Consider the following 27,815-nt stretch of genomic DNA (forward strand, 5'->3'; position numbering starts at 1 on the left):
ATCTTATTTCAGGAGGCTATCTCTTAGACTGTTCACTCTCTCTCTCTCACTTTCTCTCATATCTAAAACTGATGACAGAAATGCAAATCATCATATAGCCTTCTGACCTTTAACCTTGGGCGAAAACCCAATACATCTCTAGAAGTTTCCTGAACTGAAAAAAACATCAGCTCTCTCTCTCTCTGTGTGTGTGTGCGTGCAGGCGTGTGTGCGTGCATGCGTGCAGGAATTGGCGGAGCACTTTTTGTCAAGCCTTCAGGCAATCTCTTTCAGAATATATCCTTTGAAAATATAGATGACCTTTTTAAAGGACCTCTTCCCTCATGACCTTAAGGGTCATAGGGTGGTAGGAGTCTGTCCAGGTGGTCACAGGTAGGTCTATTCATGAAGAGAAAAAGAAGTTTTTATCACAATAATTAACAAAAACACTCACACATGTACACTTTTAGGTTTCACTTCTGAGCTAAATGAATAAATAAATGTTCCAAACCCAAAACTGCATAACATTGAGCTTTTAATGGTCTAAGCAGTAAATCATTAGAAATGTTTGAACACCCAGGCATGTTTTTGTATCAAAGCATTTGGTTTTCCTGATTTTATCTTTGCGTGCCAGAAGACTGTGCAAGTGAATTTCCGTGTCCAGCTATTCCCACAAACAGTTCACTGCAGCAATGAGCAGTGGCGAGCAAATGGTGGCATAGATCTCAGAAGTGCCTTTTTTTGTTGTTGTTTCTGAGTTCTTTTTTAATTTTCAGACCAATGATTTGTTGTTAGACCATTAAATTTAATTTTGGGTTTTGTCCATATTTTTTTTAGTAAGTGGACTTACTAGATTAGACTTTACGTGTCTGGTGTAACAAATTCCATTGTATAAAGTCCTTTACAAAATCAAACACAACCAGCATGCAACATAAATGAATGCATGTAATACATTTCCAGCGCATATTTACCAAGAAAAAATACAAATTTGCTGCTATATATATATCTGTTTCTCTGTTCAACATACACTCACTCACATAGACACAGTTGAGCTCGCGGCTTTGTTTTGATGTGTTGTGAAGTAAATGTGATGATGTGTGTTTCCTGAGTGTGCTGTGGAATTTGATGAATCAGGTGAAGTCTTACATGTTTAAAAAAGCGCACTCGTTTGAGTGAAAGCGTCTGTTTAATGGCCAGCACACACACACACACACACACACACACACACACACAAACACACACACAGTATGAAGTGTGTCATGCTCAATAACAAGTCCTCTTTGAACTTTATTAAAAACATACTTAAGATGAGGTGCAGGGGGGTGGGCGAGGGGGTGTTTTTAATAGCCCATGGAAGTACTCTGATATTTCATGCCCTACAGTTAGAACAAGATAAATGAATAAATCCAAAGAAAACCAATAGACAGAAGCATGCATTCTTGCAAAGGTCACAAAGAAGGGGGAACGGATATTTTAAAAGGAAAGACAACTAGAGACAGTGTGGTGAGCAGGCGAACGGCAGGAAAGGAGGGAAACACGTTGAGGTTGGTGTGCAATGGAGAAGGAGCAGCGTTAATGCGTCATTTCCCTGTGTAGGTTCACAGAACATTGAAATCTAACTGGAAAAGTGTGCACTTTACATGACAAAATTCCAGCTCGATTCCGAGAGAGGGATTTGGGAAAGGACACAAGAAGATTCCAGTGGTACAGCGGTACAGACGCTAAGGAACTGGCCCCGAATCCGCCCCAAACACCGACATCTGAAAACCAAACCGTTCATACTCGAATGCTAGTGTGTAAATATTTATATGTACTAATATTAAAAAACAGATATAATGTATAAGATACTGGCATATCTATACAGAGGTACTGAAATGTCTGGTGATGTTTATCAAATAGAGCCACTGCTCTGTGCTGTAAAACATGTCAGCTTCACTGGCGTGTTGCACTGTGCTCATATAATATACTTGAGTTTGCTTGAAGACATGAACTTCTGTCCCTTCACTCTTCCTATTCCCCATCTTCCTCCTTTTTCTCTTTCGAGCTTAATCGGCCCTTCCTCCCACAGCTGAGACCAAACACTTCTCATTAATTAAACATGCAATACTCTGCATGGCTAATTAAAACAACCCCCAGTTTGGGGTAGGTTCAACACAACACGTATGTGCATGTGCAAAAGCGTGCGGGCACGCACACACACACACACACACATACACACAGGCACACACACACACACACACACACACACACACAAACACACACAGAGTGTTTGACTCTGTGTTCAGTATTTAAAAAGGGATCCTTCTGGTCATTTCTTATAGTAGCATGAGATTCATAAGTGTAAATGACGAACACTATCTCCTTCCACAGATTTGAGAAAAGCGAGGAAATGACTTCAGCGGGGACATTTAAATGGGGATAGTAAATACCTCCAGAAGATCCAGATCACAGCATCATGAATATATCTGCAGGTAGTCAGTACCAAGAGCCAGGGTTAATTATACATAACAAACTCTTTTCAAAATGATGCTTCTGGTAAAATGCAGGGCCCCGGACCACACACACATGCAACAATGCAATTCAACACACACACACACAACCATACACCATATACACACAGAGTGCAGACAGACATACCTCAGGGTCAAAACCTCTGCTGTTTCCTGTCACTAGCAGATCACAGCTAAAGGTTAAAGGTCATGTGCAGACCTTAAGACCTGAGCCATTTCCTTACTACATAAATAAAAATGCTTCTTTTGAACTGAAGTTTGCAGGAAACTGATTGCAGTTGTGTGTGTGTGTGTGTGTGTGTGTGTGTGTGTGTGTGTGTGTGTGTGTGTGTGTACTATATATGTTGAACTGAATGCACAAATTTAATGTGAAGGTTCAATTGCAAGGAGTAATGAGTAATGCAATTCACTGCAATAATGCATGTTTCTATGCCACCACTCCTGACTGTATTGTCAGCAGCTATCGCAGCTTCTGTCTGTAATCCAGATGCAAAGAAAAATCACTATAGCTGTTGCCAATGTTAAATTGCTCCACTGTTTTCATTCGTATGAGCACTGGGTTTCATTTTTTCTTTCAAAGCATCTCTGTTTTCATATGGACCAGATTACCTGTGTGATAATGCCTTTAGCAGTATTCCTCATATCTATACTGAGAATCAAGGTCTGGAAGGATACAGTCAGGGCTTGTATTCAGCCTAACATCTCAGCTGTAACCGACTGTAAATAACTCTTCTTCGCGCCGGTATTGCTCTTGCTCAGATCTTCCATCCCGTCTACCCAGGACTACCTCTTGACTCCCCCCCCCCTGAGAGCTTTCAGCTCATTTAGGTTTCTGGGAATTTTTATTGATTTACTTGTTTATCTTTGCCACTCCTGGCAGCCAGCCAGGTCCACACAAGATGGGAGAGACCAAAAAGGAGAAGGGAAAAACTAAGACGGAGTCAGACACTGGCAGAGTTGGGTGGCTCCTGGCTCCCACCGCAGAGTAGCCGTATTGTGCGTTCGGTCGGATTTGTGGAAGAGGTGGTGGGGACGAAACGTGGGGATGCGTGGGGGCAGGGAACAACTGGAGGGCAGTTCGTCTCCGTTTGGCCAAGTTCAGCCGTGCAGCGCACAGACACAGGCGCACACTCACACACACACGGTCTGGATCGCATCGGACATGGAGATGATGTGCTGAGTGAAACCAATGGGGAATAGTGGAAGATCAGAAGAAAGAGAGAGAGAGGGATGGAGGGATGGAGGAAGGGAGGAGATAAGTCCATTCCTCCTACACCCTTTTCCCATCTGCCAATATGGACAGTATTAGGCCTTAAAAGAGAGCAGCACAAGAAGGTAGAGAAAGAAATACTTTGGAGTAGGCCCATGTTATTCCACTTTAAAAAGTAACTCTCTCTTTCTCTCTCCCTCTCTATTTCACTCTTTCTCTCTCTCTCCTCAGTCTCTCTTCCTCCGGATCAGCTCCAGGTCATTCTACACGGATCATCTAATGCGGTCCGATGCGGTTCAACCATTTGCTCAATCCACCGTGTTCTTCCAATGGCACCCGGCACAGCCCTGTGCTCGTCCAATCAGCCTGGGCCGTGACGTGACCACATCGGCCACATGATGTCAGCGCACTGCAGAATCTGTTAACGACCTCTGCCACACCGACTCAAAACACTCTGGAATCTATTAAGACCTTACCACAATCTAACGCTTTATATATGTGGAAAAGATTAATAACAGACAAAGTTATTCCAGCGGTGAGTGGGAGCGGTGAGAAGTTTGCTTAGTGTAAAGCTAAAAACAGCTTTATGGGAAGCTGTTTAAACTCAGAGGGTGCTAAGGGCTCGGAGAAGGGTCATTTTATAGTCTCTGAAAAGTAGGGAATCTATGCACTAATCATATACTGGAGCAGTACCAAGCGTGCTAAGTGACTTAATGCCCATCAAAAAAAAAAAGTTTATATGTCCTGTCCCAAGACATCGACAGTCATCTACAGGATACTCACCGGCCAAGGAGTGACAGTAATGGGAGACCTTTACCTTAAAACAGTGAAACAGCTGGTGATGCCATGTTTCCACTGTCCACTGTCCACTGTCCACTGTGGCGGGTGTATGTGGCACCGGCACACGTGTTGGATTTTTTTTTCTCTGGGATTCATTTCACAGTTTTCGCAGTGGCGTGCCCCCCAACCCCCCCCGGCTAAGATTGCTTTTCCATTCGTTCCTCTGCTTGAAGCACATTTGGCTTTTTTGCAAGAGTCGCCCTCAATTATGGACGAGAGCCTATGCTAACTGCAGTGTTGCGGTTTGTTTTTAAAACGTCTTTCACAATCATTGAAAGAGTCGGAAGGGACGTGTGGGTATATCTGCGTTACAGAGATGTCCCCCCGGGAACGGCCTGATGAACTCCAGGTGGTTAAAATATGGCTGCTTCAATGACCTCAATGAATGTATTCTTTTTCTTTTCTTCTTCTTCTCCCTCTTTCCTTCCCCCTTTCTCTATGTCTCCTTTTCTGTGCCTGACTCACTCTCTATCTCGGCCTCTCTGTCAGATCTTCCACAGGTCAGCAGACTCAGGGGTCGATCTTCACCTCCCCTACGTCTCATAATTAACGACCACTATGAAAAGTAGACAGAGAGACAAGTGCATAAGCAGACCTATAGAGTCTGGAGCAGGGAGCAAGCACAGAGACCTGGGGACGTGGATGTGTTTACACACAGCAACCGTCCGTCACTGGTGTGGACAGATGGTGGCAGGGCGTTTGATTTAACTGGCAAGATAAATATTTTAAAAACCTATTTGATTTTGAGCTGTGGTCATTGGTTGCAGATGAATTCCTGTTTGTAGGTCAATGTGTTGAAGAGTCCCTAACCCTCACACATTACCTTCAATGAAGTCAAAACTTAATCTTCCCCAGCTCCCTCAAGCTCCACACACAGTTAACTCAAACTGGCTGGAGTCAACAGCTGCAGTCACAGTCGCCCAGACAATCACCACTGCATTATGGGAAAAGACGGCAGAGGAGCACATTCAAGTTCAGTCACGCTTCCTCACTGGGCCGGGTGAGTGTCACACACATTTGACGGGAATAGAAACATGTGCATGGACAGACGCACTCGGCTCTAAAACTGTGAAAATGAAGCCACTTCACCATATGGAGCCCACTTCATCGTCATTTTAGCTCCTCCATGCCCCTATTAGGTATTAATGCAGGTTTAGTAGTTTATTTCCAGCTATTATGGACACTGAGCTCCACACATGTATGTGCACACTTGGAATTATTGCACTGATGTTATGCTTGGGTGGAGTTCAAAATGTGTGCAGACACATATGCACACCCACAGGCCAACATGTGCAAAGTCATTATGGGCTACAGTAAATAACAGACATTGCAGTTCTGGGTACCAAAGCCTCTTTGTGCAGTCAGAGGCAATTGAGGCTTTTATCTTTTATTATGTGTCGAACGAAAACCTTGTATTTCTTCAGATAAACTTTCAGGTTCCTAGATGCAGATGCACAGATATGGTAGAGCTCTTAGAACTATTTGTGGCAGACAGACCAACCCAATTTATGTAAGTCTCTGGCAAAACCAGCATAGCCCATCTCTCGATCTCGCTCTCTCTCTCTCTCTCTCTCTCTCTCTCTTTCTGTCTCACTCACTCTCTCTTTCCTCATCCTTTCATCTGGCCTTCCACACATCTGTGTCCAGCCTCATCCTTTCCTGTCCCCTTAGCCAATCCGAAGCCCAGCAGATGCCTGGTCCTCGGCCGGCTCGGTTACCAGGGGGACATGTAGCCACCGCGGGGCCGCCCGCGTCCCATCATGCGGCTCCGGGTGTTCATTTCACACAGCTGCTGCTGGTGCAAGAAGAAGGTGTGTGGTGTACAAAGAGAAAAAGGAGGGGTGGATGAGTAGGCTGCGGTACTAGAACACATGATGAAGCAATTGGGCTACTGGGGAAAGAAAACGAGAGATACAAGACCTGTGTGTGTGTGTGTGTGTGTGTGTGTGTGTGTGTGTGTGTGTGTGAAAGTGTGGGTCCACATATGAAAGGACACTTCTACAGGAACTGAAAGTGTGAGAGCACGATCCAAGCACATGATTAAATGATTAAATGACTGCCTATCCAATATCTGACCCATGTTGTATATTAAAGTTCTGAAATGACGAACCATTCGGAAAGACGGACGGGCTTTTCCGACATCACATTCCATCCTCCAAGCCTCTCGCGTGTCCTGGAGAAATGGTGAAGAGGAAGATTTCTCTTATTCTGCATTCATTCCTCTCTCCGACTTCTCATCATCTCTCTGGGATATCTGTTTCAGGAGGGCATATGGTTGTTAGATTGTGTTTCATGTCCAGCTCCTGTAGAGTCAAAGGCTCTTTGGGACTCTGTGTGGGGTCAGGGGGATTGATAACCCCCCTCCCACACACTTGCGCTGGCTAGCATCTCCGAAGGCTTCCTCTCCAAAGGGAGGTCATTTAGGATCACATGGCGCTGACTTATTGAATTCTAATCAGCGCAGTCATCTAATGGTGTCTCCCCTGACACGCTGCTTCTTGGCGAACCAAATGGCATGTGTGGGGGGTGTGAGTGTGTGACCGTGTGCTCATGGGGAGGCATCTTAAATTGTTCTGGTTCGGTTGCCACAGTGAATCGATGCCACTTTGCGGCGAGGTATTGGGCCAATTTTGTTTTGGGAATATCTTTTTTTGTTGCTGTTTATTTTTCTCCTTAGACATCATCATAATTTAATAATAAACTATATGCAAGGCAAAAAGTAGTCGATAAAGATACTGCAAAACTGAATTTTAAAAAATGCAAAACAACTAAAGAGCACCAGGGCTCATGCAAATAATGACAGGCATGCATCATTCTAATACTTTTGTTCATTACAAACAAAAGAAAAGAAAGCTTTAGACACAATCTTTTACCATATTATTATTATTATTATTATTATTATTATTATTATTATTTTAAGAGGTCCTAAATATTTGTCTGACATGGCAGACAGTTGCTATAGATGTTTTGTTCTAACAAACGAGAAGCAAGGTTTAAACGGCAGCCATCTTTTTGCTTTACTGTAGCTGTCAGCGAACTGTTAGTAACTATGAGTTTGTAACTTGGAAGCCACCTAACTAATATAGACCTCAGTCATGAGGGGGTGTTGTTTTTACCTGTGTGCGATGAATGTTGAGAGCCTTTGTAATGGCTACCATACTATGCTCAACTGCTCACTGACACACTTTTGATTACCACACATTTTTCATAGACAAAATATTGTGTGTGTGTGTGTGTGTGTGTGCATGTGTGCTGGCAGACTTGTGCCAGAGGTCTTGAGGCAGAACCATGAATGTTCTTCCAAAAAACAATTCACCTTTTCTTCCAATGAAGAAGCACAGGTGTTCATAGTTAAACAAATAATGAGCAATTGGGGTAGAAGGGGGGTAGGATCAAAGGGACGTCAACCTGTGACCAAAGCCTGAGGCATCTCATTGGTTGTACATACAGTCAGTCATGTGTATACTCAGTCTACTGTTGGGGCTGAAAGCAGTTATACCTCAAACTATACCTCATCGCTGTTAAGCAGTAATTCCTCCTCCAACATGCAGGGCCACACGCACACACAGGCAAAAAAAATAAAATAAAAAATCGCAACCCAGCAGTTTCAAAATAAGCACCTCCATATCCCCAGTAGTCGAGTCGAAATGCGTTTATTTTGTCAGAGTGCAGAATTTCAGCACTTCCTGCTGTCTCCCACCGTGGCACCTATTCTCTGCAGTGCTGCTGAAGTTCCGATAACGAACACTGTTCCCAGAGTGCGGGACGTCCTCATCGAGATGGCTTCAGCCCGGCACTGCCGCCGTGGCAACTGCAGCGTTCAGACTCCGGGCCGCAAGGCACTGCCACTCCATTTCCCTCTGTCACTCTGATTGAGCGTCCCCGGCCTGCACGTTCATGCCTTAGTGCGCACGCGCCCCTCAGACGCTGTGCATTTGTCTTATTTATAGCCACAGCAATGGACACTTGTGTAGGCTTATAAGGACACATACACACACACACACACACACACACACACACACACACACACTCACAGACACACAAGCACTCCTCTGAGTACGTGGACTTGTCACATTCTTCCAACTTACATCGCACTAATGGTGAGATATGGAGGCACTTGAGAAGATGCACAGACTCTCTCGCACACACACACACACACACACACACACACACTTGCTCACACATGTCATGCATCAATAATGGGTTCTTTATTTCTTGGCTTGCAGATATATGACAAAAGTAAAAAGTTGGGTTATTGGGGGAGGGGGATACTTTACCTCGCACTCCACTGATTGGCCATCTAATATCCCTCCCCTCGCTTTCTCATACACACACAAAAACACGCACATTAACATACAGCATACATACCTATAAAATGCCCATTTCATATATCTTTGCTTTCAACCAATCCTACTTGTCCATTAACTCAGCAGCGTGGCAATGAATTTCCACCAAATGCCAGGATACGAGGCAGGAACTAAATGCGAGAGAAGAAAAAAGCTGGGGGACTGAAAGAAGAGACGATTTCGGACAGAAGGTAGTGCGAAGCACGTTGCGTTCACGGCGGAGAACAACGTGGCGTTGTTTCGAATCTATCAGCCTTCCGAGGCCGTTTACACTCCTCCGCTCTTGCCGGCCGGTGACATTCCCAGTAGCAGCCTGTTCGGGCGGTTCCTGCCGGAAGGTTTGGAAACACTTTCTCACAAGGCCATACAGCGATCATGAAGAAAGACTATGGCAGTAGGTGTCATTAGAAGAGAGTGAGCAGAGAAGAGAAAGGGTGAGAAAAGCACACAGCAGCAGACTCTGGGGAGTGCTAAACATTTCATATCTCTCCCTGCATCCCTCTCTTTCTCGTCCTTCTCTCACCGTGCCACCCTTTCACCAACCTGAAATCTCATCATCATCTCCTCCCTAATTTATGCCTCTCCCTCTCTGTCTCTCTCGCCGTGACAAAATTAGTAAAGTTTGGTAAATGTTCCATCCTTCCCCCACTAACACGTGCACATCAGTGCACACACGCACAAAGGAGGGTGAACACACATTTGCATTGTGCTTGCACTGTTCCAAGGCAAAATGTGGTTTATGATGATAATTATGCGATATCTCAACTCTGTCGCTCCCCTTTTTTACCCTGTACAGAACTGGAGCTGGTCTTTCCACCCTCACACTCACTCTCACCCTCACCCTCACACACACACAGACAGAGAGAGAGGGAGAGAGAGAGAGAGAGAGAGAGAGAGAGAGAGAGAGAGAGAGAGAGAGAAATGTGTAACAGACCTAGACCACAGTCAGGCATGCAAGTAGGCTTATAGTCTTAAATTGTCTAACCAACAGGACATAAGGGACTTCTTCATCATGGCTGTCTTATGCACTATTCTGCAATTTAGCTACAAATCAGCACACACACACACACAGCATGAAGAACAATGACAACAATCAGCCAAAACCTCAAAATCTCTTGCCATTACAAACATTTGTGTGAAACACATGCACAAGCGCAAGCACACACACACACACACACACACACAGCATGTGTGTTTTCCTTGGCTCGTGTGCTCTGATGCTGCTGGTGTTATTGGAGAGGCCTGGGAGGGAGGACTGGTTAAGCCTTAGGGGTCCTGGACACACCACCTCTACGCCTCTCTCTCCATCTGCTTCTGTAGGGCTGAACAGAGAGGTTCAGCCCAGGCCAGAAATATGGCACTTACACACACACACACACACACACACAATAACCAGCACACAAACATATGCACAAAATGATCAACTACAACTCTCATACTCTCTTTCTCTCTCTCCCTTTCTCTCTTGGTCCCCTATGCACCAGGTCCCTAACCATTACCTAACCGTTTTCAATTTGCATACAACTCTTATCTTTTTTCTCTCTCTCTCTCTCTCTCTCTCTCTCTCTCTCTCTCTCTCTTCAATAATTAGAGTGGGAGCAGCTCAGGAACTAATGAACTAATCAATGTACACACACTCTCGTATTGATCAAGCAGCGTGTGTGTGGATATGTCTCAGAGACAGAAAGAGAGGGACAGAAAGAGATTTATTCTGTTCCTTTAATAAAGATGGTCATAAACTAGATCACCACGTACAGAAACAAGGCTGAGGTAATTAACTAACTTATCTGTCGTGGATAAAGAGGGAGAAAATGGAGCAGGAGATGTTACTCTGTTTCAAGGGTAAGATTCTGTTCCTGAAAAAAAGAGCTGTTTTTGTGTGTGCGTGGCTAAACTGTTGGTACAACCTGAAAATCAGCATGTGTTCATGAAACAGGTGGAAGGGGTATATACCACTGTGATTACAGGGGAGGGGGAGTTGACCTGTCCAGAGTGGACTGAACCATTTTGTGTATCAACACTAAAATCTGATACTCGATTATTAAAATACACTTTGCTTGTGTGTTCAGTTTCTTGAAGTATATCCTGTGCATGCTTGTACTACAAAAAACAAAAAAAACAAAAAAAAAACAGGATTTCCGAGGAGACAATTTGAATTCTAACACATAAAATAAACATCAGTGCTTGAGTGTTTTGTCATAGTGTGTGTGCAGAGTGCAAACTCCCCTCTGTAATGCAATGTACACTTCTGTCAAATTCTGTATAAATAATTGAGTCAAGCAGAAGGTATTTATGCTGAATGCTAAGACCACAACAGAACAAGAAAGGTGAAACATTCCTCCATCATCGTCTAAGGGCACCTGCTTCTCCCCGTAAAAACAGGCACCAAGTGAGTTGAGCTCACGAGCAAGGGCTGTGACCCCAGGCCAAAGGTCAGATTCAACATGCATGTTATCTGATGAATATCTGTCATTGCTGTCAAGAATGCATATAGAATACATTGTTTTAGGCATAATACTTTGAGCATACCTTCATTCCTGAGTTGCTTACATTTCTCAATCAGCAGTGGATTTGGAAGGATAAATGTCCCTGTGACTTAGTGGGAGGGGATGGGTGGCGTTTATTATCCAATGTAATCTGTGGTAGGCATGTTGAGCACAGGGATTATAAGATATGATGTTGCATGTGGAATTTTTGAGTAAAAAAAAAATGTTGTTTTGTATCATATCGTATCCCTAATTAATTCCACCAGTTAAATGCATTTCAGTCAATCTAGATGATGGTGAGTCAGATTAGCCTCTCAAATTCCAGAATTATTATTCAGTCATTAGTTTTAAGGTATGTTTTCCAGTAGCAACACTGAATTGTTCCATAATTACACAGTAACTAATATCAAAGGCAGGTAATTTTAGACATGACCAGTAGGTCCTTGGAATGTAGGAAGTTAACAATGGATTTTTCAGACTGGTGGGAGCTGAAATATGCATTTGGGAAATGTTTTTGAATGGGCTGTGATAGGCAGGTACGTGCTGTCAGCCATGCGACGCACTGATGCAGGGTTTGGGGAACTGATTGTGTCAACAATGACCACCATGAATACCAGAACCTCCATACATCTGTAGGACAGTGAAGGCACGAATGTGAACACGCACAGATGCACACGCACGCACGCACGCGCATGCGCACGCACACACACGCACACACACACACACGCACACACACACACACGCACACACACGCACACGCGCATAGTTGAGATGATGAACTGTTTGTGGCATGTGTGCGTCTCCTCTCTACCTTTCTTTTTTCTCTATCCATCTATCTCTCACTCTTTCACTTCTTCTCTCTTCTTTTCTTCTTTCTTCCCCTTTCTATCTTTCCATCTCCTTGTCTTTTTCTCTTCCCCCCCCCCCCCCCCCTTTTGCACTTCTGAGGTGCTGACAATCATGGCATGTTAATGCAGTCAGGGCCAGTGGTTACTGCTGAGAAGTGTGTGTGTGAGGGGAGGGGGCATTGTATTTAGAGAGTAAGGCAGCATTAAGTGTATGGATCTGTACTGGCTGTGGCTGCAAACATTTCAGTGACATGAACTGTCTGACAGATCAGTGTTTTGTGTGCGTCGCCATGACCTGAACTGTCAAATGTGGGAGGGTTACTGGGATCCCTAAAGATGACCACTGAGTGGAACCGCTTTGCTTCATTAAGTTAGCCAACAGGCAGTGGATAACAGGCAAGATGAACTATGCTATGATGTACGTTACAATTTAGGAAATAGCTAGCTTGGGTGTTTCATTTTCTTTAAGCCTCATATATTTGCTCCTGAAATCAATGTCCTCTCCTAATGTGCATTAATAATAGGAAAAGAAAGCCTCGATGACATTGAGGATGTTCTGATTTTAAAACAACAACAACAACAAAAACAAGCTATGTATAACCTTCAAGCGAAACGTTTCAAATGCTGCAGTTGTTTAGCTAAGCAACTAAGTTATGTTAGCTGCCAAACCAGCCAAAACTGCAATGTAAAACTAAGATGTATAGTTACCTTGCACAAGATCACCAGAATATTCCCACAAATGATGCTAAAATTACTAAATCCACTGTGATGCGTGTTAGTTATATGCGCAATATACAGCTGATATCAAAAAATTCAAATATATTCATCATTCATCATTATAGCTAGCTGGCTGGAGCCCAAAGGCTTACTATTAGCCGAACAGCCGACTTTGACTTTGGACACAAATTCAGAGCAATGAACAAATCTGCCATAATCCACATAACCAGCATAAACGTTATTTATGAGGTGTTAAATAAATTAAATAGTACGTCATTTGAAGTTGGCAACGATCGATTCAGTTGAAGATAAATCATATTTTTACATTGATTAGGTGCTTCTACCCACTGCCTAAACCAGCCTATGAGTTTGAATCTGTGTTTTAATTACAGTGGTTAACAAAGATATTGTCCCATTCAAAAATATACGTTTCTAATATACGTTAAAAAAAAATATGTTTCAGATTTTCCCCATCCCCCTTAGCTGTGGTTGGTGGGTTTTCAGTATACTCATATGTCATTATGTATAGTGTGGAAAAGTAGTACCAAGAAAAGAGAAGCCCTCTGTTTTGGCAGACTAATGTTGGACACTCAAGAGGGATGTTCCTGAGGCCAAATATAGGAGAAAAATATACATATTTTTAAGTGCAAAAACAGCCTTATGTGTGAATAAGTAATATATATTTATTTTTAAAAGTTGTCACTTAAAAATCCTGCCTGATTGAAAAAGTCTAAAAAATAGAGTCGAAATAAGTAAAAAAATATGGTCCACCTTTTTTAGTTTGTGGGACAGTAAATGAATAAATAAATATTGTTGCTTAGTGTTATGAAATGAGATCCAGTAAAGATCTCACTACTTGAGCAGTCTTTTTACTAGATAATTTCTTACTTTTACATAAACAATCATTTCAATGTCTACTTCTGCATGGGTAATTATTATTTTCAAGTATCAGTGCTTTTAGCTGAGTACAGTTTTTGGTTACTCTGCACACCTCAGACCATACGTGCAAAGACAAACACCCACACATACCCTCATGCCAAGACGCACTCACCAATTTCCCAGCAGTGACCAGACAGAAATTGCAGCAGATGACATCATTATTTTTGAAATATGGATGAAGCACGGCTGCAGCTATCTATAAAACGCTTCAACCTTAACACACAGACACAGACACACAGTGTCCTGTACGCAGACCTCCGTATCTAATACACCCAGATACACTCCATTCTAAGGAGTCCTAGCGCAGGTTCCATTCAGGCACAGGAAGCACTGTAAAAGCAGACCACTCAGTGGGCCTGTCTGTTTATTCGTGTCATCCAAGCCTCTCTGCCTCAGACATTTCCCCGGCAACAGTCTCTACTTCCTCCTTTCCATCTCTGCTTTTCCCTCGCTCTGGAATGCTGGAGGTGAATCATGACAGGGACTGACTGAGGTCTGACACGCAGGCTGTGCTGCACAATATTTGTGCACATCGGCCTCGTTTTTGTACGCGCGCGTGCGTGGTGTGTGTGTGTGCAGTATTTGTGTTCACACACATAGCTACAGTATCCTAACAAAACCACCAACCTACCACCTGCTAGAAGTCTTCAAATCTTTGGGGAAATGATTTTGGCATTGCACATCTATTTAACCAACTACCCCCGCCCTCCCAGATTGCTCTATCTGTTGTTATTACTGCTGTACACCAGTCAGTAAAGAAACATTTATCCTGTGGTTGCTGACTCTACATCCTGAGTGTCTCTATTTCATTCCTCTTCTCCCTCGTCCACTTCGTGTTGCACATGAAGGGCTTTTCCCCAGAGACGGACGGCTGACCTGTTTCAGAGAGGAGAAAGAGAAACAGAGAGGGAGATTCAAAACACATGTTGATGATTAAAACTAAATTCCATATCCTCCATTTTCGTATTTGGAAAGACTGAAAAATGATCGGTGAGCACTTAATTTGTTGAATCTCATGAACACACACACACACAACACAAGCGTTTTAATCACCCACTACAGCGCACTCCCCACCCCACACACACGCATGCTCTTTAATTAAGATCGATTTCTCTGTCTGCCTAAGTAAATGAATGATCTTTTCTTTGGCTCTTAAGCGAGCTTCATTAAAATCGTCTTATGTTGAGTGCCGTCCCTCCAGCACAGTCTCGTTCTCCTTCTCTTCTCCTTCTCTCGCCTTCATCCTCCCTCTCCGGGAACCTTTTTTCCCAAAGCCACGACACAAAAGTGTTGGACACGGTCTACTGACACAAATTTCACTGTCAAAAGATTACAATGTGTGTTAAAGTAGCACTGGAAATGTGGGTCATGCGCTCTACATTCTTCTATTTTTACTGATTATGAATATAATTCATGGGAGAGACAGTAACAATTTTACAGCACGGGAGATTTGAGGTAATCTGTTACAGACTCTCCTTGACGCCCGAAGAATCCACACCAAAAGGGCTCTTCTGCCATCTGGTGGCCATTTTGTGAATCACAACGATTGGCTTGTAGAGGTCATGTGCATTGCAATTCTAACAATCAAACAAGAGTGAAACATGTAGACTTGGGTTCGGACTTGAATTTATTGCAAAATGTGCTTTGATGTTAGGAATGTGGTTGAATATTAATGATATTATGATCATCACAAAATAAACACTTACTACATGAACTTTATAGCAGCTTCTAACCAAAATAATAATAATAATAATGTCTATTTCTCGTAAATTAAGGAGAAAAAAAAAAAAAGACATTCCAACAGAAGACAACATTACACTATACAGCTTTATAGAATCAAAAATCAGTTCAAAATGCCTTAGAGTTTGTTTGGTTTTTTTTTTAATTCAAATGAAAAATTCTAACTGGTCCAGCATGGATTCCATAAGCCTGGACATTATGTCCTAATACACGGTGGGGAACAAATATGGAGATCCATAAAAAAAAACAACCCACATTTCCACTGCAGGAACATGAGAGTAAAGTGGCCGAGTGCCTTAAGTCTCCTACGTTACAAACTTTTAATAACGGCACAAAACGTCTGCAAACAACAAGAAAAATCAGTCTGATTGTCCTCAGGACTGCGCTAAGCAATCAAGTTTTGATTTGCTTCATAAAAAAGGCAAGAGGTGTGCAAGTGTGTGTGATTGAGAAAGAGAGAGAGAGGACACAGACTGTACTAAAAGTCTTGTAGAAATCCTTTTCACCTAAAGCTGGCAGGTTAGACTTTGGCAGTTACTGTCAATTTTACATGTGCCATTGTTTCCTGTCTCTCTACAGAATGCTCTGATGGCAGGCCTGCTGGTAACTGGTGGCATTGACAATGCTAAACATGCCCCTTCTCACAAAGGACAGGAAGTTACCCAGAGGGCAGAGCGGCCGGGCAGAGTGGCGGTCGTGATGGCGGCAGAAGGCAGTGTGGAAGGTCAGATCTTCCCCGTTGTAGAGCACACGTACAAACGCGTCTTCGACAGACCCCCTTGCCCCCTTTACCTGCCGCACTCGCACACCCCTCCCCGTCTCGCCCGCTTGCGGACTTTTCCACAGCTCAAACACCAGGCGGGCAGCGAAGCGCGGAAAGCCGGCCCCCTCCAGTCCCAGTGCACTCAGCACGGGTTGGAGGGTGACATCGTGGGCAGAGGCCAACACGAAGGCGGGTTCGGCCCCGCCCTGCCTCCCTCGGGCGGCTCGCTCCATTCGCTGTGCCGTGCGGTTCAGGTATGGGTGGGCGGCCAGCGTAGCGTAGCGCCGATACAGCCCCGCCTGCAGCCGCAGACGCTCGTCGTCGCGCTGCTGCCGGCGGAGGGCGGCGAAGTGGTGTCGCGTGAGGCACGCCCGTTCGGGGGGCAGGGCCTGGGCCGGGACCGGAGCCGGGGCCCGGGCACAGGGGAAGGGCAGGCCATGGCACACGTGGCACAGCAGTGCATCCACGGGGTTGGCCGCCCGCAGTGTACGCGTGGCCACGCCTAGTGCCGTCGCCATAGCCACGTAGGTGCGCTCCAGCTCTGTGTCAGCCACCCGCTGCCGGTACTGCCTCTTCTGCTCCTGGTCCAGGTAGCGGTTGCGGGCAGGGCAGTCGCATGCCGCGCCGCAGAAGAGTGTGCTCCACTGCTGCCGCAAGGCAAGTCGTGGCCAGGCAAAGCCCGGCAGGAAGCCGTAAAGGAGGGCCAGGCCACTCTGCAGAGTGCGGCTCTTGCCTGTCGTCTCCACCCACACGTGGCGCGACGACCAGTCAGCCGGCAGCAGCTTATGCTGCCTGATGTAGGCCTGGTGGAGGATAGCTCCATTTTTCAAGTGCTGGACCACACCTATAGAGAGAGACACAGAGAGAGGGAGAGGGAGACTTAACATTACTTTCAACTGCCCTCTAATGGCAGAAGTGCAAAGGAATTTTGAAAAGCTGGACTTTTCTTTGCTTTGTTCAAACACTCGCACAGAATTTGGATTTATTCCCACCCACCCATTGGGCGTGGCACGTGGCCTCAGCATCCCAAGATCTGCAGGGCATGACGTGTGCGAGACGCTTGCAGCTACGTTACCTGTCTGGGTGAGCTCCCCCATCTCGCAGACCCTGTTGTTAGGTATGCGGGGCAGAGAGGCCAGCGACGTGTCCCAGTGACCTTGTGCTCCCAGGGCCATGTGACTGATGAAGGAGGCGAGGAGAGGGTGAGAGGGAACCCTGAAAGAGAAAGAGAGAGAGAGAGAGAGAGAGAGAGAGGGTGGGGGGGGGGGGGTTGAGAGACATATCCCACTCATAGACCTGAAGCACTGTGCAATACATCTTTGTCACCACCAGGGGGCTACAACATGACATAAATGATATGGTCACCAGAGGACCTTGATCCAAAGTCTACTAAATATAATCCAGTGTGTGTGGGCGTGTATTTGTTTAAAGCTAGGATGTCAGCTGGGGAAAGACAGCGAGAGAGAGCGATTTGGGGTTCTTTAAAATGAGGAAGCAGGTGAGGATTATAAAATAATACTTTAAATCTGGAGCAGCAGGGGAACGTTATAAAATGCCCATGGATTAATAAATCTCTGTGTGGCTGGCTGCTTTAACTAGAGTGAGGGCCCTGCCTCAATTAGCCAGGACCCTGCTGCAACCATGGAAACAAACAATTATATTCAGGTCTGAGAGGAAGTGACTGCACCAAAGCAGTGTGAAAGGGAGAATTGACAAGCCATCAGCCCACGAGAGAGCATGCTAATCAGATTACAGTTACAAACTCTTTCTTTCATACACACACACACAGAAGCACACACCAGCCATTCTGCCACTCATGTTTTAAATTCATGAAAACCTTTTGAAAAATGGTTTCATAGGGATTATGTCATGAATTATGCCGATGGCCCCATGCAAACTCACACACAGCTACAGCAGACTTCTGCAGTACTATGGCAAACCAGTACATGTGCACTCACACACTCACTCAGTGGGGTTTTACGTCTAAACCTGCTCACTACCAGTATTATCAGATGAAACCTGTGTTTACAGGCTTTATTAGGGTGGGCGCATGGGTGAGTAAATATCAGTGTGTGCGAGAGAGAGAGAGAGAGAGAAAGGCATTGTACTTAGAGTGAGGCAGATCGATTCACATCGATGGATTAATAGCTGATCATCTTACAGTTTTGCTTAAACACTAAGGTTAAGGTTTTTGTACTGAAGTGAAAGAAAATTAAGCAAGAGAACGGGGGGGGGGCATGAAGGATGGAGGCAGGAGAGAGAGAGAGGGGTGAATATGAAGGGTTAGAATTTTAATCATTCCAACTCAGTGTTTTCCCATGCCAAAAGAACTTTTCCAACCAGAACTGGCTTTCAGTAGCATTCAGTTCTCCCTGCGGGCTCCTATTTGCAGCTCTTAAGAACATGATTCCAGGCCACCGAACTCTGAGCTGTCCGCAGACTGAAGGAGACTTGCGTTCACATGCTCGCCTTTGAGTGACGTACTCCAAAAAGATGCCAGCAACGTGAGCTCAGCTTCCTCAGAACCTGCTCTCAAGCAGAGAGGCCCAGTATGCATGCATGAGTGTGTGTGTGTGTGTGTGTGTGTGTGGTGAGCCCAAATTAGCATAAGAGAAGCCTGAAAGCCCTCGCTACTTCAAGAGACGGAGCACTCATGAGATTCAGGATTTCCTGGTACCCACATGCACGCACGCGCACACACACACGCACGCGCACACCCGTACTATGTAATTCCACAAACAGATCGCAATAAAAACAAAAGATTACTCAGCCCTCATAGAGAATGATTTATGCCCTCACAAATCTCTCCAACACACACACACACACGCAAAATAAAACACACGGTGGCCATTCCAAACCTCAGTATGAAAGGCTATCTTATTGAGACACAGACACATGCGCAAATACGTTCTGCATCCATTTCTGCTTGAGCCTCTTCAGCCTCTGTCTTGTGTCTGCTGAGCTTTCACGACTCTCGGCTGCACTTCCTAGGGTCCTTACAGTCTAATACCTCAAGGTTTGAATGTAGAGTATAAATTCATATACACCTTCATCAAACTTCAAATCACTGTATTTTCATCATATTAGATGTACTTAGACCATGTAAACTTGACTACTGTTTGGGTGACGGTAATAAAGCTTAGAGACTCAGTTATGTCAGTTAAAAAGCCTAAAGAGACATGTAAAATGAAGGCATACCATCTGTTCCATGCACAAAACTGTGTCCCTGAGATCATTTGCTCATCAGCAACAGCGTGCAACAGAGCAATAAAATCGTAACGGAGCTATCAGAGAGAGAGAGAGAGAGAGGGAGAGAGAGAGAGAGAGAGGGAGGGTTCAGTCAGGAAGAGAGACAGAGCACTGGATGTTCTATAACTAGCAGAGAGGTTTTGCTGATGCTGATCTGCTACACTCTGTTCACCGTCTCTGCTCTGTTCCTGACATGCTGCTCGTTTTACATGAAATCTGCATTTCTCAGGGGGACCCAGAACATCAATGAATTGTGGCTTGTTCCATAGTGTTCTATCTTAAGCACTTCAATCTCCAAAACTAAAGAACTTGTTACAGATGTTATAGATGTCAGGATGAAAGCAGATATCAACATTAAAAAGAATGAAGGAAAACCTCAAGCAGCCTGAGTCTTTTGTTCATACTTCATTATATTATACTCTGTAACAATGCATCAATCATCTATTGCACAACGGAAAAATGTGTTTGACTAAAATTGTTCCATTGTGCAAATTCAGAGTATCAGTGCACACCAGCATATCAATTAATTATACAAAATTACACAAGCCAAGGTCCCTAATGTACTCAAAAAACTTTTTGGTGTAGGTCATGGTCAGGAGAACACCACCAACACTGGTTTAGGCTGGTACACACCTGTTTGGTGACAGGGTGCAGTCTATAGCTGGCCTCTTGGTCTGGGGGATGGAGTAAAGAGGGTAACGGTCACCATGGCGAATCATCACTTGCACCGACAGCAGCTTGTAGTCGGCCAGGCTGTGTCCTACAACACAAACACGTGTTTAAAAGGTGTGCGTGTGTGTGTGTGCGCGCGTGTGTGTGCGCGCGTGTGTGAGAGAGTGTGACAGTGTGCCTCACCTTCCCAGGTGTGCTCTGTTTGGTTAGGGAAGTTGCAGTAAAGGTAGGCTTCACGAATGGGGTCTGGCTCAGGGGCCTCAGTGTGGATCACTGGGTTGAGCCTCTTCCTGCTTTTACCACGCGACACCTCTTCAGACACAGGATTGGTGGGCACGAGTTGCACTGGGAGTGGGGAGGGTTGTTTAATTTTTCTTACAGAACCACACATGCGTGCACACACACATACCCATCCACACACCAAACACTCAGGAAACCTTGCAGCTTGGTGTGAAGAAGATTGCACTAAGCCCTCTGTTTTCTCGGGACATCGCGATACGCTTTACACTTGCACACTCACTTTCTCACAGATATTCAACAGCCAACTGCTTTTGTGTGTTTCCCCCCCCAAGAATCTTCTGCCCTGAATGAATAAAACACATCATGCTTATTCCACATACAACAACACAGTGGCTCAGACCCGTTATATCACTCTCTCTCTCGCTCTCTCACTCACTCACTTTTTCCAGTCTCTCATGAGCTCATAAAGTAAACACTTTGTGGCAGCTCGCTGCTGCAGTGGGTTTGGAACTGCCATGGCGATGTGGGTTGACATGGTGGGAGGGCTGAGAGGGGAGCTGGTTGGGAATGGTGGGTCTCCATGGTGACGGGGGGGGGGGGGGGGGTTCGCTAACAAACCAATGAATAAGCTGAAGTCAAAAGCAGCTTCGTACAAGCTCTGAGTCTTGCCCTGTGCTAAACTACCTGTAGTAAACGTGAGAGAAGCAAGACACGGCTGTATGCCGACAGAAGCGACAGAATGCTGGGTTCATTCCTCCTTCCCAAAGGTTCCCAAAGTTTAAACGCTATGCCATGATGGTGCTCGTCGGAGTCAGTGTGGTCCACAGCACCGTCCCCCTCACACTGCCTCTAAGCACGCTCAAAACAGAATGATAGTCATGGGCTCACACAGATCTCTCACCGTTCGATCAGATGCCTTAACGATGTTGAGCCTGCCAAGAGCCTTGGATCGCTGCTGCTGACTTCTGTACTATATTGATTGTCCTTGACCATCCTTTTATATTTATTGATTTTTTAAGATTCTGTTTCATTTCGGATTTGAAACTGCAGTGGATGATGATCTGACTCAGATCAAGTTCGTAGTTGGGGCTTTTGCTAGGACAGTCAGCAGACGTCTGAATGGTCAGAGAAAAGTATCCTGTTGTCTCTTAGTATCTTCATCGAGCTTCAGTCACAACAGACTCTAAATGCACCACTCACAATTAAGCTAATACTTAAAATCAATGCAATTCAATGTTAAATTAGACCTCATAATACAAAATAAAATGTCTCACTGATGAGTTAAAAAAAATAAAATAAAATAAACCACACAGGTAAACATCGCATGTAATTTGAGTCTCATATGGTTGTTAAACCAAACACATTAATTTATCAGATCAGTTTGAACTCACCCACGACGAGAATAAGTGACAGATGCATTCGGAAATAAGCCGGCATTCTGGACTATGTGTGTGTGTGTGTAGGCATGTGTAAGGTCTATTCGGAATCACACACCCCCTCCATTTTTGGTTGTTCCCACCTGGATACACAGACCAACCAATCCCATCTCAGCGATGTGAGAGGTGAGCCAATGGCAGGTCACCTCGGTGCAGGGACTGATCAGACAAAGAGCTCTTTGTAGCCTTGCTATAGTGTACAGGGGATACCACACACACGGGGGGCGGGGGGAATAAAGAAAAAGAGGGAGAGAAGGTAGGGTAAGAGTCAAAGAAGTCAGCAGGATGTCCTAAGCCCAAACCAAGTAGAGATTTGCTGTTTGTTTTTTTTGGAGACTCCCACTCAGATTTGGTAACCTTGCACATTTGTGAGCTTTAAACTCTTCTCCTGAGGTCTCCTGTGAAAAGCCACAACCCCTCACCTAATACGCTGTTGCTAGGCTATACTTTATATAAGGTGAACAATACAGTCACATTAGACCCTAAGGCATAGAATTATTAAATACCAATACTTAATTGACACTTCCAGAGCAATAACTCACTGCACAGCGTTTCTTTCATTCAAACCTTATTGTGATTTAGTTATTAAAACAAGCAAGCTTCGTTTATTCAATAGAGCCTGCAATAACGTTTGAGTAACCGTTCCAGATTTTGTGGGAAATTTGAGCACACGTCTGTGAATGACAACCAAAAGCACGCCCAAACATCAAAAACGTTCACAGAGTTCCACAGACGGAGAGGCAACAGGGTGGGGACACATCATTATATGACTGTTCTAAGAACAGGCCTGTGTTTGGACTGGGCCAGTTGTTTTAATCACAGCCCATCAATGTACGGATTTGGGCCTCACTTACTGCATTTTGAGCACAGCTCCAAAAACATGGATGATAAACCTTGCAGTCGTCCTGCCCAGTTAAACTGCACCTCAGTTATCATCCCCGGGTATCTACCATCGCAGAGACTGAAACGAACAACTTCCCCTAGCTACCACGGGCTGTGAGAGTGCGGGAACAACATGAGCGTAAGCGTCCTGGGCACCGGACGAGACCCCACCAGACTCATCTCAGCATCTGAGGTTAGAGCTGACCTCATCGCTTCTGTTGCTCTTTCGTTCACCTTTCTCGCACCCTCTACAGTCTAGGGTTTCATTGTAACACCACGCTTCAGTGAACTCAGAGAGAGTGAGAGAAAGAGAGCAGTGAAAGAGGGGAAGAGAAAGAGACAGAAAAAGAGAGAGGAAAGAGAGTTTAAGATGGAGGTTGCCCTACATTCAGGTACAGGGAGGCTGCTTTCAGCGTCGGTTCGTAAAGGATGAATTAGTAATGACCTCAAAGCGGGTGAGAGCAGAGTGAGAAAGCAAGAAAGAGAGAGAGAGAGAGAGAGAGAGAGAGAGGGTGAGAATGAGAGAGACAAGGCAGAGAGGAGGGAAGAGACAAGAGAAAGTGATGGAGACGTTGATGAACCAAGGAGTTTCCTAAAAATAAACTTGTGAATGTCAACTTTCCTGGTCTGCTCAAGGATAAGGCTCTGTCACTGAACGAGTCAAACCCTCAGAAGGGGTGCTGCTCAAGCATGCAGCAGAGTGCACATGCCTGAATATTTTTGACACGTGCTCATGCACACACAGCCCGAGTAGTTAAATGGTGTTAAGCTTTAATTTCTTCTAATCTTTTATTAATCGCTCATTGCCTGCAAACTTTACCAGCAGTGGAGATGAGGCCACATGTGGAGGCTATCAGACCAGGGACAGAGACAGAGAGAGCACCCAGAAAACTACAACCAGGGAAAAATTCTTCAGTCATCAAGACAGTTCCACACCTACATGCAATTGCCTGTTACACTGCTGTACTAACACCTTCAATATTTACAACCTGAATTCGCATACATGCAGGCTTGCAATGCTACAGTAACCCTGACCATTCTCTAACAAACTCCAGAGTGGCTCCACATGATCATCTCACTTTTCCCCCCAATGATGCCATCCCAATGCATAAACAAAATAACCTAAAAAAGCCATATAGTTAAACTATATACCCTACCTCTTTATAGATGTGCATGCAAATTGGCATTACCAATCTTCTTACTGTTTATCGGTGGTTTCTGACCATAAGACTACTGTTGGTTGGGCATCTTTTGGTTGCAGAAAACTCTCAAACCAGCGGTGACAATGACTCATGTAAATGCTCCAGCAACACTGCTGTGCCCTGTACACTAGTACTAGCTCAATACCCACCACCATGCCAGCATGCCTGCATGTCACTGTTAACAATGTTCCACTGCCCACTGGTTACCAAAGGCCACATAGTCAGAACTTGACTGTGAATAACTGGCTACACCCAAACTCTGGCTGACGATAGGTGGGACTAATATATAAAGAAAGAGCCAGGCCATTGTTCACTGTTTCGCTGCTCTAGGGTAGGGGCTGTGTGAAGGAGCTCATTTCTCTCTAAAACTTGCCAAACCTGCCAACGGCACCCAGTGCCTTCGTTACCGCTGACATGGCTGCCGACTTCATTCCTGCTTCAGCACAGCTTCAGGCTTCTAGCATACTGGTACTAGAGACCCCATTATGATCTCTGCTAGCAGTGGTGTCTAAAGCGGTGTGGCGTTGTCCATCCCCACATATCACGTCGCAGCTGTGTGCGTGTTAGATAGATAGATAGATAGATAGATAGATAGATAGATAGATAGATAGATAGATAGATAGATAGATAGATAGATAGATAGATAGATGTTTAGGTCACAAGTCTCCAAGGGAAGTTGCTTTGTTTTAAGAAGTGAATGCGACCATAGTAGGAGGGACATGCGCTGCAAACAATCATACACGAAGCTCCAAGGGTCCTGTACTCCCAGGGTTTGGAGGAAAAGCAAGAATTGGACAGGACGTGATCATAGGAAGCCTAAGCAAGAGTTAAAACAGGCACCTCACACACACACTTACAGTACTGGAGGCTGAAGCTGAGAGCAGCCAGTACCGCTCCCACCACCAACACAAGGATGAAGCGGTTCCGAGCCAGCATTTTCCCCTGATTGGTCCAGAGACCTGTCCATCAGCCATCCAAGCACGTTCCACTTTCAGGCACCTGAATGCAAATTAAATAATGAGTCGTCCGGGTTATCATTAAATTAATGATTAAATTCAGGTGAGACGGAAGCGGAGTTAAACCATATGACTCTGTGCAGACAGCAAACACACACTACCAACAAAGTCAAATATACTCAAGAAGAGATCTCAAGTGCTAGAGGCCATCTGGAAAGAAAAAAATGCAATTACAGCGAATGTGTGGAACACGTTCGCACACAGACCTACCACCCACCCCAAACTAATAAAACCTCTGCAGTGGTTCATAATTTTAGCAGGAAGGTAGACCGGACCCGTCAGGACAATTCTCTCTAGCACACATACACAGACTGTAGAAGCGAAGCTGCCATACCAGCCTAGTAGCTAGGGTGTTATTATAGTTAAATATAGACGGCATGATCGTTCGGTGCACACTTTCAGTCCAAGCTGGTCACTTGTTGTTTTTTCCTTTGCAAGGAGCGTCAGATTAAAAAGCCTCTCGTTAACGTTTCAGTGTCTTAATTAACTTTAAACTCCTGAAAAATGGGAAGTGTGCGTTAGTTACATTTCATGGGAAACTTTTAATATCACAGCAGGCACTCTTTTAACGGCTCGTTTGACCGGCAATTATGTTCTCGATTTGCAACCTATTATGTTAAAACTGCCCAAACTTCAATAACCTGTCTTCATGGTAGGTATAAGCTAAATACTTGAACAGGTGAACCCAGCTACCAGATATACTACGGTTAGCTAGTTAACTAACTAGTTACTTACATACCGCCACATGAAAATGTGTCATTAGCTCTAGATAAATGCTGCTGCCACTACCGGTATAAACGTTAAAGCACCTCTCCTTTGTGACCGTAATTAAGAGACAACCTAAACGGTAGTTTATCGATCTGCTATACAACACAAAATAGTGATATAGGTTAGCTTAGGGAGCTACACATAAGCTTCGCCTCAAGAATGCCCACGGGAAAAACCGTAACCAGGGTAACGCACCAACGGCTCCCCGCGTGGGATATGTGCCACACAATCTAGCAACAAATGAATAAGGATACACTAACTAAACACCTAAGGGAAAACAAATACACGCTTTACCCAACTGTAATCGCAGAAACTCTCTTGACAGATGTGTATGTCCATCGAGGGTCGTAGAAAGAACGCCGACATTCCAAAACCGGCTCCAGCGTCCCCGTCGGCGGTGTGTTTTTCGCCCGCCTCCAGGATTGAAGCGTGCGTGGCTGCCGTGCAACTGTGGTTTTATTGCGCCCCCTGCCGACCTGTGACGGTGAATGCAACAGTGTGTATCTAGGTGTAAGTTGATTGTTACACTGAAACCGAAGTTTTGGTACAAGGGACTGTCAAGGGTGATGCAGCGAAATTTCATTTCGAATGACCAAGTAATTACCAAGGTTAATGTCCCTATATCAGCAATGATGCTTTTAAAAGTCTTTGTGCACAAAAGGGTGAAATTTTGTGATTTTTCTATAGTGATAAATAGTGAATGTAGTAAAAAGAAAAATAGAATTATATTGATTATAAACTATTTTAAGTTATATTAAATAAGATTCCATAGATCAGAATGCTCTTTGCTTTTCATTTAATATTTGCAATTATAAAACAATCCAGCTCAATAAATATTCAGAAATAATATTAACATTTGAGCTAAAAATCCAATAACTATAACAGCTTCAACTACTCTCATTAAGAGGCGATCCTCCTAAAGTCAACACTACATACATGTATTACTGCATTTGAATGTTGATTTTGTTATGTTGATTTTTTATTTTTTGCCCATTCAGTCTGTTCCTTCATTAGGTCACTAACTCTCCTGCATTTGAAATAATGATTTCTGAAGGTGTGGATGAAGCAATCCTTCCCAGGTATTTTAGTCTGCTGAGGATGTTGCCGCACACGCTCGTTGTTCACTGTGCCTGGGGGGAGGAGGGGCACTAGTCATTCTAATCTGGCATCATTTCCTTCTCTTTTTTCCAAAACTGCATTAGCAGATCAGGTATTCCATCTGATAAATAAACACGATATTAAAAAAAAAAAATGCATGGCAAAATCGATTTATAAAAACAAACACCGTCATTGAAAGTTTCAGAACTTCAGTATTGATCTGCCCATCACTAACAAAGGGTGAAAATTGCATCAGGTAAAGACTGTTGGTCGACAGAATAGTCGTGTCTTTTATCCTTGTCACATGTCTAGTATTCTCATTACTGAAACTGAATATATTTTTCACAATAATTCTATTTGTCATGCCACTACTTTTAAAGTGAAATAACACTGCATCTATTGAATTAATTTTCTCATGATTTTTTCACACTTTTAAATGAGTGGATTATGCACAAATATTACAAATTTGATATTTAAGGGTGCTATGTCACAAATGCATGCACATAATCCAAGAAATCTGTGTACAAAGAAGAACATTGTTTTGAAGCAACTCAGTCTAGCTTCTTGCCACTGGTCTGCCTCATTATTTTCCCTGTCAGTCACAGCTCACTTGGCCTTTTTTTTTTTTTACATTTAATGTAATTTCTATTGTATTTATAAGCAGTCAGTGATGGCTATATTCAGTCTTAGAAACAATATTCTGTTTTATCATTCAATCTAATATTCAATCTTATGAAATGTAATTTGAATAAAACGTTTGTGCAAGGTTCTGGCATTTTGATCTGTAACCCATGTAATGAATGTAAGTAACAAAACATATTAACTTATAGTAAATGTCAATAGTTTGCCATTACAACCATTTTTCCTTAATTCC

At 44.2% G+C, this 27,815-nt stretch overlaps 1 protein-coding gene across 6 annotated transcripts; it reads right to left on the reverse strand.

The window, feature by feature from the left end:
- Positions 1–15,484: 15,484 nt before the first annotated feature.
- Positions 15,485–26,252, reverse strand: pxylp1 (2-phosphoxylose phosphatase 1). Of its 6 annotated transcripts, none has more exons than XM_035533917.2 (6): positions 26,143–26,252; positions 24,917–25,058; positions 20,483–20,644; positions 20,261–20,387; positions 17,454–17,557; positions 15,485–17,222 (listed from the first exon to the last, which is right to left on the reverse strand). In XM_035533917.2, the coding sequence occupies exons 2-6, from the start codon at positions 24,993–24,995 to the stop codon at positions 16,189–16,191; spliced, it is 1,506 nt and encodes a 501-aa protein (XP_035389810.2). In that variant the 5' UTR covers positions 24,996–25,058; positions 26,143–26,252; the 3' UTR covers positions 15,485–16,188. The 6 variants fall into 6 exon arrangements, with proteins under 6 accessions (XP_035389810.2, XP_026882212.3, XP_035389808.2 ...); XM_027026411.3 differs by having other exon boundaries at positions 17,454–17,593; XM_035533915.2 differs by having other exon boundaries at positions 17,454–17,593; positions 26,138–26,252.
- Between the last annotated feature and the right edge of the window lie 1,563 nt (positions 26,253–27,815).

Source organism: Electrophorus electricus, chromosome 17, assembly GCF_041902795.1.
Source record: "Electrophorus electricus isolate QZ-2024a chromosome 17, ASM4190279v1, whole genome shotgun sequence".
NCBI classification, from domain to species: domain Eukaryota; kingdom Metazoa; phylum Chordata; class Actinopteri; order Gymnotiformes; family Gymnotidae; genus Electrophorus; species Electrophorus electricus.

Excerpts from the sequence above, each read along its gene's own strand:
- pxylp1 (XM_027026411.3), bottom strand. The coding sequence starts at position 24,995 with ATGCTGGCTCGGAACCGCTTCATCCTTGTGTTGGTGGTGGGAGCGGTA. Across the intron at positions 20,645-24,916 it reads CAGCTTCAGCCTCCAGTACT|TGCAACTCGTGCCCACCAAT; the intron begins GTAAGTGTGTGT and ends CCCCACTCCCAG. Across the intron at positions 17,594-20,260 it reads TGCACCCTGTCACCAAACAG|GGTTCCCTCTCACCCTCTCC; the intron begins GTGTGTACCAGC and ends TTTCTCTTTCAG.